The following is a 15315-nucleotide window of genomic DNA, read 5'->3' on the forward strand; positions in this document are numbered from 1 at the left end:
TAAGATTTCTGCTGCTTTCGCTTTTCTTCCTGACTATGCAGGCAAATCTTCTCACCTCTCTTAAAGTGTGCCTGAAGAGGGAGCTGCAGTGAAGACACCTTCTAGGGCTGTGAGATTCTGGTAGGCATAGGATACAGACACAGAGGCAGTCAGTTTGGCGTGTTTTTCTACCACATTCTGGGCATTTCAGAAAAAGATATGGAGTGTCATGAAAAAAAGAATTTTATTTTCTGTTGGGGAAAAAACAGAAATATACTCTTTGGCCTGAAGAACGTTGAGTGAACCAATTTTAAGGAGGTTCAGAAAGGTTTTTGTGAGGGAAAACAATCTTGAAATGGTCAAGCTCAGTACGCAAAGATTCCGTTACTAGGAGACAAATAAATAACTGAGGTGTTTGCCTCCTACAGAGCACAATGGGGCATTGGATGGCTGGGAACTCCTAAACTTGCAGTGTCCTTTTTTCACTTGAGCATAGCTGCAGCCTACAGAGCAACATTTCCATCATCTTCCCCTTCATACACTTTAAATGAGTAACATATTGGTTTGTGAAGGATGTGTTTTAATGTCACTTTTGTTTCTTTCTAATAACATGTATGGGCTTTATGTATGTTTTCTAGTTTTTTCTAGTAAATAATGGAATTGGAAATATAGCCTTTTAAGGCTACCAATCTGTACATTTTTCACATGTACTCTCTGGTCTTTCCAAAGTAAAGTGAAGATGTAAGACAAAAGCAACTTTGGAAGAAGTGTTCTGGGATCCCACACATGGGTGAATCTATTCAGTGCATATTGGTTATCAATGGAGATTCCTTGAAGAAGAAATCATGCAATACAGAAAAGCTCCTTCCAAAGTTTAGGTATTTGATATCCTGCCACAGTGTACCTCCGGATAATATCCTGGACAACTGAAAAGGCCAGAAACAAAATTTTGCCTGTAGGTTAACACCCCATCAGGAGAGACTAGAAACAAACTATGTAAGTATTTATAGACTTAGCTTCAACCATTGTTGTACTGTCCTTAATCTTTTGCTCGTTCATCCTCCCTCCCATGCCAGTATTGAGAATTGCTTACGTGGTGATCTGAGTCTCCATGAAGATGAGGATGAAGACAAGGACTGCGGGAAGAACGCTGGCGGCCATCATCCAAATAGGAAAGCTGATTGCTTCACCAAGGGGGTTTATAACCCAGCCTCTCTTCTCAGGAGAGGTTACGGAAAATCCACTGGGAACACTCAGCTTCTAAAGAACAGAATAGAAAACAAATTCACTTGGCAATCCGAGCACAGGCAGTGAGCTCACTGTTACTCTTAACTACCACACCTGCAACACAAATAGGCTCAGTAGTAATCTCATAAACTAGTCTAAAAAAACTGGAGGATCATCACTATTATCTGGGGAATACACAGAGCTCATCAGCACCCTCATCTTCCAGTGGGAGTGAACACGGCCATCACCACTCTCATCTGAAGAAAATATGGAGCTCTCCAGCATAGTTATCTGCTAATTTGAAAATACATTTTCAGTAACATTCTTCAATCCATGAGATGCCAAGCTCCTCCAAAGTCTTGTACACCAAACAGAAATATACTGAATGCATCCAAACATAGGAAAGACAGTAAGAAAAGAAGCACGCTCACTTTGAAATTTGAGCTACAACAACCTGAGGTTATAGGATCAGCACTCTTTCTTAAAAATCTTAAATAAAACAAGACACTGCTTTCTCAGTTCTCTTTTCATTTACAATCTAAATGTCTTTTTCCCACAATTACAATCATTCCCTCAATGAATTTCACATACACATGGATTTCAATACTGACCTGTGTGTAAGTCTCTTTAATGCTAAAATCCACCAGCACCATAATAAGGATAGCAATTGGAACACCAAAATCACCAATCACACGACGGATCTAAAAAACATGAACATGGCGTTAATTTACACTCCTGACACTAGACAGGAGGCAAATATTTAAGAGGCCAAACTAGAAATGTCCTTCCCTCGACAGAGGGGAGGCAGGAGCATAACCACTTAGGGCATTATTACGAGTTTGGCAGGCAGGTTACTCCATCACAATCATGACGGCTATCCCGTTCGCCATATAATGAATTCCATTATGGTCCATTGGATATAATGGAATTCATAATATGGCAGACAGGATATCCGTCATATTTGTGATGAAGTAACCCATCTGCCACAGTCGTAATCAGGCCCTAGGACATCAGAAGAAATTAGGTAATCACAGAAACCATAGGAAAATAGAGGAAATACCTTAAAGACCAGAGAACAGACAGAATCTTCCACAGAGACCAGAAAGAATAAGACAAGAAGGTAAGGACCAGAAATAAGGTGCAGAGTTTACCAGAGAAAAGAAACTAGTGAGATACAGATACATGAGAAAAATGAATGAGGCCTTCACAAAAACACAATAGTGAGGAGACCAGTTACAAAAAATAATGGAATCAGCTCATCATTGTGAGGAAGTCAGAGGCTTGATCTGAGTGACATCTTAGTATGCACTTCATTGTTGTGCCATGGTCACAAGCATATGGAAATTGAGAATATTAACTTGTTGGGATTGTGTTCAAAAGGGGCTGGGTTCAAGTTGCCAGAGTGTCACAGGACCATGGCCAAACTGATTGGGTTATAACAGGCCTCTTTTATATCAACTGCAATGCAATTAGACACAAAGGATGTTTGCGAGTGATGTTATTATCTGTGCCTTTTTCAGAATAAAGAGGTGAGAACCTAAAAAAGGATGCTGGAACTGTGCATTAAAAAAAAAGTTATTGATCTTTCAATTTTACCTTATAATTAGCAATCCTTGACGATTTATACAGTAAATACATAAAGCACAAAAGTTCAGCTTTACAATAATATTCCTAACATAAATGCTAAGTACATAATAGAAAATAAAGTTTCATAACATAAATAAATGATATAATGTACCCCTATAACATTTAGTAACAATAAGTACTAGAATATGCACAGTCAATTCTCCCTGCCTACTAATGAATCGAAAGCACATATTTGCACTCACTTTACTCTACAAAGGTCCTCAGATTCCTTTATTTTCACAGGCATACAATTTCTCTGGTCCCAATAAGTCTAATATTTTTTGGGATATATGTGAGAACTCCTAATTCTGTTCAGTGGTTTCAGGTGTGCATGCTTATTAAAGCAGTACCCCCACCAATGTGCATACATGACCCAATTTAAACATCAGCTCACATCTGCCTAAAAATGTGATCTGCAAGAAATGTCCTTTGCAACAACCATGTTTTGCCAGTTCTGGTACTTCTTAACATACATACATTCCCAGGAATCTTGCCAGAGCCATTCTATACTTAAACTCTATGTGAACTTGAAAAGTAAGAATTGTTTTATCCAAACTTTAATGATTTTTATACCATTATTATCAAAGTTTGCCCACCCTGTGAGAAGTTGGCCTTGTATATGCTGTCCACTAGTTATAGGACGCACCTTGTACCAGTCCAAACAACCCTTATTGATGATTAGGGTTAAGACAACCTTTATTGAAAGCTATCCTAGTGTTAGCTATGGAGAGCAGCCTTCAGGCTAAGTCTTGAAGGAGTGTAAAGCAGCTTGGTTTACCAGATTATAGCTTCCTGAATGACCAAATGAAAGGAGAACCACACAAGGTATATATAAAATATATGTATTTATTACTAAATAGTCTCTACTAATCTCTTTATGAAATCAGAGAGCAAGGTACACAATATTAAAACACTAGAACGCAAGTAAATAGCACAATATACAATGGGCCCCGGGGGAGACCAAACCATATATTAAGAAAGTGGTATAACAACCCCAACGTGACTAGACACAGTGCCTAGAGCACGTAGAATCGCTGGGACCCCAAGGAACCACCCAAGGTAGTGACACAGGGGACCCACGGGGGACGCGTGCATTGTGAGAACACACCTCTGAGCTCCGTACAATCCTATGGGAAAGTCGCGGTTGGAATTTTAGAGTTTAAGGACCCTTTGGAGAGGACTTGGAGCAAATCCTTTTAGACCTAGAAGGTTCTAAGGCCAGCACCCATGTGAGCACCTGAGTACTCATGTTACCTCAGCCAGGGAAGCCAGGTGCATAGGCTTCAAATGGTGTCAGGAATTGTGGTTCTGAAAATTCTGGACTCGTGTAATAAACTTTACCGCAGTATGACGATTTTGGTATCAAAAGACCGAGAATGGCTAGTGCACTATGTACAACAATTTTCGTCATATTCCAGTAACGATTTCACCTCAAAATCGTCATTTACGTCCTGAACCCTTGGCTTCCATTTTGTGTACAGCAGCCATTTTGTGAGTTGCCCTCACATAGGTTTATAACTACAGCCAAATTCGATTCCAAAGGACACGTACACCTTAATTGACTTCTCTGTGACCTGAGCAAGTTGAAACCATTGCCCCAGGCCGAACCTGCCCGGCCAGTTTCTTTCCCAGTGGCCGAGCGAGATAGCATCAAGGCACAACATGCCATAAACCTTTTTCATCACACACACACCCTGCCTAACCTTGCTCACACATGTCCCTGATTCTTTACATATGTCTTGCTTTACGAGGAGGAGGTGCCCGTTTTTATTGGGGGTCCACCGATATCTGATGAAAATGTTGGGCCTTGCCGGGTAATTTGTTGTGGGCTGGACAAACTGAAATATGGGCTTGTCATCATGACTCTGCTTTTTCTTTGTAGTGAAAACATGTGAATGGTCTAATGAAATGTAAAGAATGTTTGCCTAAAGCTTAATATTTTGTATAAAAAGAGAAGCCTGGCTTTGTAAGATTGAGCAGTCTCCTGAGAATATACACGTGTTGTACTTCTAGGACGCCTGTTACTTGGTTGCAGCCAATAAATTCGATCTTTGACTTCACCTAGAAGACTCTGAGTTTCTGTGTCTGAATCAGGAAAGTACTCGAGGTCTTAAGGTGTTGTCCCTGGCACCGCTGGGTTACCGGTTCAGTACCGGTTCTGAAATCCCAGTACCTCAGCTGGCGCCCAATGTGGGGCGATACCAGTGGTACCGGTCCAAGCCAGAGGTTCGTGAGGAGCTTCGTGTGAAAATTCTGGAGGAAGGCCGCCACTTCATCGACCCCCGCATGTCGACGTGGTCCGAAAGTCTTTGCTGCGAGGTTTCCCGCTTCCCAACGGCTACGAAGGACTGCTGCCCTGGCTATCGCCCTGATTTGGACCCTTGATGTTTGGTAGAGCGAAACGATAGACGAGTCTTCTGGTGACGTCATCGATATCTCAGTTAAGTATAAGTGGAGCGTCTCCCAGTCCTTAGTTGGTTCTTAGTTTTGGGTATCCCCTTGGGATCTTTGATTTGGAACTTGCAAGTACCAAAGCCGAAGGACTCGTGTATTCACGAGAATATCGTATTCGATAATCCTTTGAAGTTTGAAGCTAGACTAGAGAGCGAAGATGCCTGGTCTTAGCAGACTTGGAAATTTGTTTTGTCTTGGTTGTAATAATAGGGATTCCCGATTGGAGGACTCGTGTCCGGTTCCTCCGATTGGAACTCCAACTTATGAACTGTATGTGAAACATGGAGTAGGCCCCATCCCATACAATGAAGTGTGGATCAAATACACCAGAAAAGATGGTGTTTTAAAATGGCCCCAATATGGTAGCTTTGACACGGAAATCTTTGATAACCTCGAAGTCAAACTCTTCAAGAAGAAAGCCAGGTCGGCGATGTTTGACTCTTTCCGCCTATGGCGTAAGGAAGCCAAACAGAAGGAAATTAAATTAGCGAAGAAAAATAAGAGAGAAAGGGGTATTTCGATAATGCAAGCTGCTATGCAGTTTAAAGATAACGAAGAGGAACAGATGAGTGAGCAGTTGCACAGGCAACGTAAAATGGTAATAGATAAATGTTATCCAGTTTTGCCGCCTCTTCAACAAGATGCAGCAAAAGACCTTGAGAAAGACCCCCTAATGTCACATTTGTTAAGTTCGCCACCCCCCTATGCGCAAAATGCTACGGCACCTCCGCAACCTTTAGTTACGCAACCTTTAGTTGTTGTGCCTCCTGCTCCTCCACAACCACCAGCTGTTCTCCAGGTGGTTCCTGTTCCTCCGGTGCAGCCTCCTCAAGGACCACCGTCTTTGACATCTGCTCTGCCTTTACTTCCTACAACTTTGACTACTATATCGACTCCCACTTCTGGTATTCCTTCTGACACTGCCTCTGCATCTGCCTTGCCTCACCCTGCCTTTCCGCTTGTCTTTTCATCGACTTCTCCTTCTGTCCGACAGAGAGTGGCTAGTACTGTTACTAGTCTCCTATATCCTCTCTTTGGTGCAACAAGTGTAACTCCTGACACAGAGCGTAAGCAGTTGCGTAGCCAACTGCCTGATTCTAGGGAGAAGGAAACGTTGAATTATTTGGCACATAGATGGATGACCGAACCGACTAAATATGACCTAAAATCTGTTATGGATGTCTTCCATCAGTGGGAAGCATCGAAGCAGAGATACGTTTTTGAGAAAATGTGTGGTTTCCTATGTGAACATTTAGAGGACAATGATTTGGAATCTAATCCGCCCGAGTTGAGCCATGTACGGTTCGAGTTTTCAAAAGGCGCAATTGTGGGTTCAGATGTTAAGAAAGCAGTTGCGACATTGTTGTCGCTTAGGACTGAAGGTGTTTCTGGGTCATTGTTTGAGTCTGATTCCTCTGTTAAGAAGAAGGGAAGACAGTACCCAATGAGAGAAGTTCCTCCGGTATGGAAGGAAGAAGTAGCAGTTGGTCATAATAATATTCCCCCAGCCATACCAGCACATTTTTAGCGTGTGTGGGTACATGTTCCATGGAAGCGAGCTGAAGTTTTGGCCCTTAAGCAGACATTGCCTGATCCCCGTAAAAATCCTGCAGGGTATTACAAAGAATTGTCACAGACTGCAGGCTCTTGCATTATGAATTTGGCCGATATAGACATGTTGTTTGGGAATGTTGTTCCACAGCCTTTATGGGGAAAGATTCGTCATGCAGATCATGATCAGGAGTTAGGTGACACATGGGCTAATATTACTGCTGCAGATGGCCGACAAGTTGGTGGTGCTAAACCCGAGCCTTTAGTAGCAGATCTCCCTGGTAGGATCATTAATTACATGAAAACTTTAATGCCTGCGATGCGTGTGAATTGGGATAAGTTGTCTGCGTACAAGCAGAAGAAAGATGAAACGGTCTCAGATTTCTTCACCAGGTTTGAAGAAACGTTTGTCGACCACAGTGCTCAAGATATGAGTACAGAAGGTGGCCAGCGATTGTTCGTCGATAAATTTGTGCACAATCTGCTTCCCGAGTTGTGTAAGAAATTAAAGGATTCAGAGTTCTTGGGCCGTTTCCTCTTCAGCACAGATATTGGCTACTGCGCAGTACTATGAAAATAGAGATAAAGACGAGAAAGATAGAGCAGAAAAGAAAACGAAAGAGTTAAAAACAAAGGTTCTGTTACAGCAACATCTCAATGACTTTAGGAATATAGACCTGGACTCAGATTAGCATGAGGATAGGTTAAATTGCCTATGTAAGGGCAAAAGGAGGGTTTGTGGTTCTGAAAATTCTGGACTCGTGTAATAAACTTTGCCGCAGTATGACGATTTTGGTATCAAAAGACCGAGAATGGCTAGTGCACTATGTACAAGCATTTTCGTCATATTCCAGTAACGATTTCACCTCAAAATCGTCATTTTCGTCCTGAACCCTTGGCTTCCATTTTGTGTACAGCAGCCATTTTGTGAGTTGCCCTCACATAGGCTTATAACTACAGCCAAATTCGATTCCAAAGGACACGTACACCTTAATTGACTTCTCTGTGACCTGGGCAAGCTGAAACCATTGCCCAGGGCCGAACCTGCCCGGCCAGTTTCTTTCCCAGTGGCCGAGCGAGATAGCATCAAGGCACAATATGCCATAAACCTTTTTCATCACACACATACCCTGCCTAACCTTGCTCACACATGTCCCTGATTCTTTACATATGTCTTGCTTTACGAGGAGGAGGTGCCCGTTTTTATTGGGGGTCCACCGATATCTGATGAAAATGTTGGGCCTTGCCGGGTAATTTGTTGTGGGCTGGACGAACTGAAATATGGGCTTGTCATCATGACTCTGCTTTTTCTTTGTAGTGAAAACATGTGAATGGTCTAATGAAATGTAAAGAATGTTTGCCTAAAGCTTAATATTTTGTATAAAAAGAGAAGCCTGGCTTTGTAAGATTGAGCAGTCTCCTGAGAATATACACGTGTTGTACTTCTAGGACGCCTGTTACTTGGTTGCAGCCAATAAATTCGATCTTTGACTTCACATTGAAGACTCTGAGTTTCTGTGTCTGAATCAGGAAAGTACTCGAGGTCTTTGGGTGTTGTCCCTGGCACCGCTGGGTTACCGGTTCAGTACCGGTTCTGAAAAACCCAGTACCTCAGAATCTATGCTGTTTTAAATGGCGAGTTGCTGCAAAGTGCTGCTGCTGTGGAAAGGAAAAGTGTCCGGTGTGATCCAGGCCTGGATCGGAGATGTGAAGAACCTGAAAGCAGAGGGGACAGAGTCTGGGTCACTTGCCAGTGACCAGGGGCTCAGTAGATGAACGCCCACCTATGTCGGGTGCCTTAGGTGCAAAGAGGTGAAGCTTGACTCCACTGCCAAGGGCACCAGGAGACGTCGACGACAACCAGAGTCCGCAGGCAAGCTGTCCCACGAAGGATGTCGAGTGCTGGCGGTTCGGTGTCCAGATTGGAGACCAACAAGTCTTGGCAACAGCAACCCAGGAAGTGAGAGTAAAAAGGCTTCGGTGACGACCAGCAAGGTCCTGGTGACTCCCCAAGCGATGGAGAGTCAGGGCACATCTGGAGCAACTAGGTAAGCCAGTTGAAAGTTACAGTACCCTTCTCAGGAACCCACAAGTTGACGGACAAGGGATCGCGAAGGGACCTCGATAGGAATCACTAAATACCAGCCCAAGGGTCACTCGTAGAGTGTAGGACAGTAATCTTCGGTGGAATCACTGCTCAGGGTCTGGACTACAAGTAGACCAAAGCACAGCCATAGGGATTGCCAAAAAGCATATGCTCCTGCAAATGTGCACGGTGTCCAGGGGTTCGGGTTGCACGGTCTACAGGAGGGCATTGGATCTCTGGTTTGCTGAGAGCACGGATCGGCCTCAGGGGAGCTTGAAAACCTACGTCCTGTGTTGCAAAGTCTTCGGAGTCCTTCAGGAGCTGCGTAGTTGCAAACCGGAGAGATGCGTCTTTTGTGCCTGCCTTGCAGGGGAGTAACTCCTTTACCCCAAGGGAGATCCTTCGGTCATCCAACAAAGTGTAGATAGTTGAAGTTCTGGGATTCTGTCGCAGAGTTTCGTCCAGGTAAATCTATAGTCCTGTAGTCTGGGGTTCCTACATTATACCCAAGGAAGGGGTGGGACAAACTCTGGGGACCCATCTATGGGAGGATCAGGACAGAGGGGTGGCTACACCCATATCCTTTGTCCAATTTGGCGCCAGAGCAGGGGCTGAGTGCCCCCGCAACCGGTTTGAGCTGGAATATGCACAGGGACACCAAATGTGTCCCCAGTGCAGACATCAAAGCACTCATGGAGTGCACCCACCCAGCTCCAATCCACTAGAGCCTGTCTGGGAGGTGGTCACACCTCCCTGTGACAGGAAACCTATTGTCCAGCCTCCCCTGCCGGAGTTTCGTCCAGCAGCAGGAGAGCAGACTCGTGTCTGGGGCTGGCAGCATCCATTTTGTGATGCCAGGGTTCTGTGAAGCTGGTACCGGGTGTACTGGTGTAGTCATATTTCTCCCTCTCGGAGGGTGGAATCATACCTACCCCGCCAGTACTGGCGGGGGAGGTATGGCACCAAACACGACATGTTTCCTTTCAGCCATTTCAAAGTTAGCATTTACCGCTAGGTTATAATGCACTTAAGAGTATATGGTTGGCTGCATCACAGAACAACCCCAGAGAATAGATTCAGACGGCTGCAGAGGGGCTCTGCTCATGCAGGAGCTCCCTCTCACATAAAACCCAGCATCCTGACTTCAGGATTGATAAGGCCTACCATAGGGGGGACTGATAGGTTTAAATGTGCCGTGATATAAGGTAGATATAGTGAACCTATATCTAAGTAAGGGGTGCATGCACCACCCTCACAGGCTGCTGTAGCAGATCTGTTGTGTCATTTTGCATGGTCTCTCAGGGGTGGTATAATACATGCTGCAGCCCCTGCGAGGCCTCTGGGGTACCTGTGCCCTGGGTATATAGGATACCATATACTAAGGACTTAAAAGGGTACCCCAGAATCCAATCTGTGGTGTACTTAAAGTACATGCAATCATTTTAGAGAGGAAGCAGATAGGCTGGGGTACTGGATAGCAGGATCCCAGCCAGACTAAAGTCGAAAAACAGTGAGACATCAGCAAAAAGTGGGATAACTATAAGAAGGAGATCCTACTCTCCTACACACCCACCCTACATTAATCATGACATGATCTTTAAATCAACTAATAGCCAACTGAATTTTTAAAAGAACACTATTTTAGGAAAGACCAGACAGATGAGTACATGGCATCAGTATCATATAACCACAACAAGAGGGGGGACCAGGAGCGCATTAAGATCCAGCATACACGATCCAAAATAAATTGTAACAACTTATTGTATGCAGTTCCTAAGGAGGGAGGTATTCTGTCAGATATATAGGAACCAAAGGTAGGGGGATAGTTCCTTTTTGAACCAGGGCCTTCACATACCCGAATGGGTGTCATGCTTCATCATCGGGCTTGCTCTTCGTCGGGGTGGCGTTGCAATGCCCAACGGGCACCCTCAAGGGGGTTCCCTATTGGAGATCTTTTGTTCCAATGCCGTCTGTAGGTGTAAGGCCCTGGGTGTAGATTGAATGAAATGTAGATGTGACTTGTGACTTAAAAATAGACTAAGCAATTCTCAAAGAAGGGTTTATTTGGCGAGTTTGCTTGTCCAATTAAAAATGTGATGGCGACCAGTAGAGGCAATGATCCCTGATAGCAAAGGAATTTGTAAACGGTCGACATGTTTCTTGCTATTGGGAAGTTAGTAAAGATAAATAGGCAATTCATCAGGACCAAGTGAATACAATCTACACAGTGTTTGGCACCAATTTGCGGATCATACGGAATCCAAACACTAAGCACCCAAACATGATGTACCTTGAAAATCAAGAGGCTGACCCCTTCAGGGTAATCTATCTGCCTAATCGAATAAGTGCTGAAGACACACTAAAGCTTAGCGTTGTGGTCCTAATGATATTACATCTGTGACCTACCCCGTCTTGAGAGGAAGATGCTCAAGAGGGGGTAGAGAGACTTGGAAGACGCTAGAGACGGGGTAGGTCGCAGGTGTAATATCACTAGGACCATAACGCTGCACTTAAGCTTGTCTTCAGCGCTTACTCGAGGAAGCACATGGATAACCCTAATTGAATCAGCTTCTTGGTTTTTAAGGTACATTATGTTTGGGTATTTAGTGTTTGGATTCTGTATACATGCACAAAAAACAAGCCAGCTTGAAGCAGTGCTTCCCCATAAGGGTCTGCAGGGAAACACAGAATATTAATTAACTATTTGCTTGACGATGGGGATGGCTCCCCCTGTGGACGACTGCACAACGTGGAGTATAGTCTTTGCAGCAGTATATACCAGAACGCATGGTACCCTTTCCCTGGCTGTTTTGCTTGATGTGCTCGCCTGATATGTGGTAAGTGCAGTCTGAACACTTTTGGTGGTGGGAAGTTGTGCCTTGGCCTATTCCTTAACTGAAAGCCTTACTGTTTCAAAAGATGCTTCTTTTAACTTCTGCTACGAAGACATTTGCTCTTCAGGTTGAATGTCCTCATCAGAAATACAGGCGCTACTATGCACTAACTTCCCACTACATTTTGGAGAACTGGTGCATTGTATTTTTAATATGTCTAGTACAAAGGGAATAGCATTTTTTTTTATAAATATCGGATCCGAGTTGGTTAGCACCTTCCAGACAGTTTTCAGAGTCATTCCATCTTTTATTCACTTCCCATGTCACTTCGGCATGAAACCATCTATATGAACTTTCGTAAAGGCATAAAAACGTGGTTATTCAATCAATAGTTTCTTATCTTTCTGCTTGTGTCCGATGGCGCTGGGAAACACTGCCAGCTGTGCGCCTTATAAAATTAAATAATAATAAAATTCATTCTGTATGCTGGATCATCTTCGGAGGTCCGCTGCTCGTCCTGTTCCTGATTGCCGGGACAGTTGTTTTTAGTATTTTGCTCCACAATGGATGTCCCATTTCAAAAGATCGAATGGAGCAGGCCCAACTCATGTGCTATTGTGTTGTGAGCGCATGTTCCTTTGCTTTGGCACACACTTGTTTCGAGACCTGAATGAGCATTGGTTCTTATCATTTCAGCTGTCTGTTGTGTATATTTGATTGTGCCTTGGATTTGTGCCTGGGATCACAACTGGTTGAGCCTTTGGACATACACGTACTGAGGGGTCCCTTAAAGGCCCATATGTATAGCTGTCCACGGCATATTCCGTTGCTGCTGGCCGCATTCTGTGAGCCTCCGTGGGAAGCTTCTGCTCTGATGGATTGGATCTTAGGTCTGGTTCTGCTGAACCCTGACTGGCTGTTTTCGCTCCCTCAGTGGCTGCTGCGGGGGCTCGATAGGTACATATTTGCTCTATAAACATGCTCCGAGGTGTGTCTCAGGGATCATCGTCTACAGACGTTGGGAAGAGAAATGTTTCATTTACTACTCACAAAACATAAATATTCGGCCTTTTTTGTTTGGTGGGAACTTTTTATTGGGTCTGTTGTTAACATCCTAAATTGATTTTAAATTGACTTTTTATAATTTTATTTTTTTAAGACAGCTTTCTTTGTGCTTTAGGCTTCTAAATAGCATTATTGACTTTAGCTGATTTTTTGTGTGTAAATTTGAGGACTCCTTTTGCATATGCTGTTGCATTTTTAGCAATAGGATTTACTCATTTAGATAGCTTTTTAGTCAAAAAACACTGCTATTTTTACATGTACACAGGTTTCTTCCTAAAGTTGCCTTCACTCTCTCATAATGACTTTTGCCACACATTTGCAACCATGACAGTGCAGATTAGTTTCTAGGAAACTATACTTGCTTACAAACCAACTTTGCAAGAACACTATCATGACACCTTGACACACCATGTACAAGGTTAATACATACACTGTACAAATGTGATTATATGTTTCGTACATATGGCAAAAGAGCTATCTATAACACATAAACAATGGTGGCTGTAGGAGAGTAGGATCTGCTTCTTATAGTTATCCCCATTTTTTTGCTGATGTTTCACTGTTTTTCGACTTTAGTCTGGATGGGGCCTTGCTATCCAGGACCCCAGCCTAGCTGCTTCCTCTCTAAAATGATTCCATGTACTTTAGGTACACTCCAGTATGGTGACTGGGGTACCCTTATGAGTCCCTAGTATATGGTACACTAGGTACTCAGGACATAGGTACCCCAGAGGCCTACCAGGGGCTGAAGCATGTATTATGCCACCCCTGGGAGGCCTTCTAAAATGACACAACAGATCTGCTACAGCAGCCTGTGTAAGGTGGTGTATGCACCCCTTACTTAGATATAGGTTCCCAATATCTACCTTATATCACTGCACATATAAACCTATCAGTCACCCCTGTGGAAGACCTTATCAATCCTGAAGGCAGGGTGCTGGGTTTTGTGCGAGAGGGTGCCCCTGCATGAGCAGGGCCCCTCTGCAGCCTTCGGAATCTATTCTCCAGTGTTGTTCTGTGATGCAGCCAGATCATATACTCTTAAGTGCATTATAACCTTGCGGTAATGCTAACTTTGGAATGGCTGCAAGGAAACATGTTGTGTTTGGTGTCCACCACCTTGGAATCATACCTCCCCACCAGTACTGGAGGGACAAACATGGCCCCACCGGTACACCCGGTACCAGCTTAACAGAACCCTGGCATCACAAAATGGACGCTGCAGCCACAGACACAAGTCTGGCCTCCTGCTGCTGGACGAAACTCCGGCAGGGGAGAGCTGGACAATAGGTTTCCTGTCACAGGGAGGTGTTGCCACCTCCCAGACAGGCTTTAGTGTATTGGCGCTGGGTGGGTGCACTCCAAGAGTGCTTTAAAGTCAGCACTGGGGGCATATTTGGTGTCCCTGTGCCTAGCCCAGTTCAACCTGGTTGCAGGGGCTACCAGCCCCTGCTCTGGCGCAAAACGGGACAAAGGAAATGGGTGTAGCCACCGCTCTTTCCAAACCCTCCCATAGGTGGGTCCCCCAAAGTTTGTCCCACCCCTTTCCTTGGGTATAAATTAGGAACCCCTGACTACAGTACTTTAGATTTACCTGGACAAAACTCTGACACTGAATCCTGGAACTTCGACGATATACAAGGCGCTAGATGACTGAAGGATCTCCCTTGGAGTAAAGGAGTTACTCCCCTGCGTGGCAGGTGTAGGAGAGTAGGGTCTGCTATCCTATGGTCACCCCAATTTTTGCTTTTTGCTTCACTGATTTTCGACTTAATGTGGCTGTGGGCCTCCTAATCAGACCCACAGCCTGCTGTTCTCTCTCTAAATTCACAGACATGTACTATAGGTACATAACCAATTTGGTACTGGACACCTTGTCAGCCCCTGTACAGTGCACTATAGGTGCCCAGGGCATAGATGCATCCAAGGCCTACCAGGGGCTGCAGCATATCTTTTGCCACCCCTGGCTGGTACTTAAATCGACACAACTGGCTGATCCCTCAGCTGGGGCAAGGTGGTGTAATCACCCCTTGCTTAGATATAGTATACCTATGTCTAAACCTATATCTGGACACATAGACACCTATAAGTCACTCCTATGGCAGACCTTTACAATCCTGGAGGCAGAGTGCTTGGTTTTATGTGAGATGGTGCTCTAGCATGAGCTGAGCCTGTCTGCAGCGTTCAGAGCCATTTCCTTACTGCTGTTCCAGTGATACTGCCATACCATATACTCTTAAATGCATTATAATCCTCGCGGTTATTGCTAACTTTGGTTTGGCTTTATCAAAACATGTCGTGTTTGGTGTCATACACTTTGGAATACTACCCCCTCGCCAGTTCTGGCGACGGGGGTAGCATTCCACCCTTCTAGAGGGAGAAGACATGTTACTTTACTTAAAACGCGGTTAATCCTAACCAGAGCCTCAGCATCACAAAATGGATGCTGCTGCCCCGACACAAGTCTGACCTCCTGCTGCTGACCGAAACTTG

At 44.3% G+C, this 15315-nt stretch overlaps 1 protein-coding gene across 4 annotated transcripts in view; it reads right to left on the minus strand.

Annotated features, from left to right (window-relative positions):
* SLC4A2 (solute carrier family 4 member 2) overlaps positions 1–15315 on the minus strand; it is a 1409997-nt gene that overhangs the window by 115494 nt on the left and 1279188 nt on the right. For all 4 annotated transcript variants that reach the window (XM_078662834.1, XM_078662833.1, XM_078662832.1 and 1 more), the window contains 2 exons: positions 1818–1907; positions 1073–1239 (listed from right to left, as the gene is read on the minus strand). In XM_078662834.1, the coding sequence (XP_078518960.1) occupies positions 1073–1239; positions 1818–1907 (257 nt within the window). The remainder of the gene's footprint in view (positions 1–1072; positions 1240–1817; positions 1908–15315) is intronic.

Source organism: Lissotriton helveticus, chromosome 10 (assembly GCF_964261635.1).
Source record: "Lissotriton helveticus chromosome 10, aLisHel1.1, whole genome shotgun sequence".
In the NCBI taxonomy this organism is placed as follows: Eukaryota; Metazoa; Chordata; class Amphibia; order Caudata; family Salamandridae; genus Lissotriton; species Lissotriton helveticus.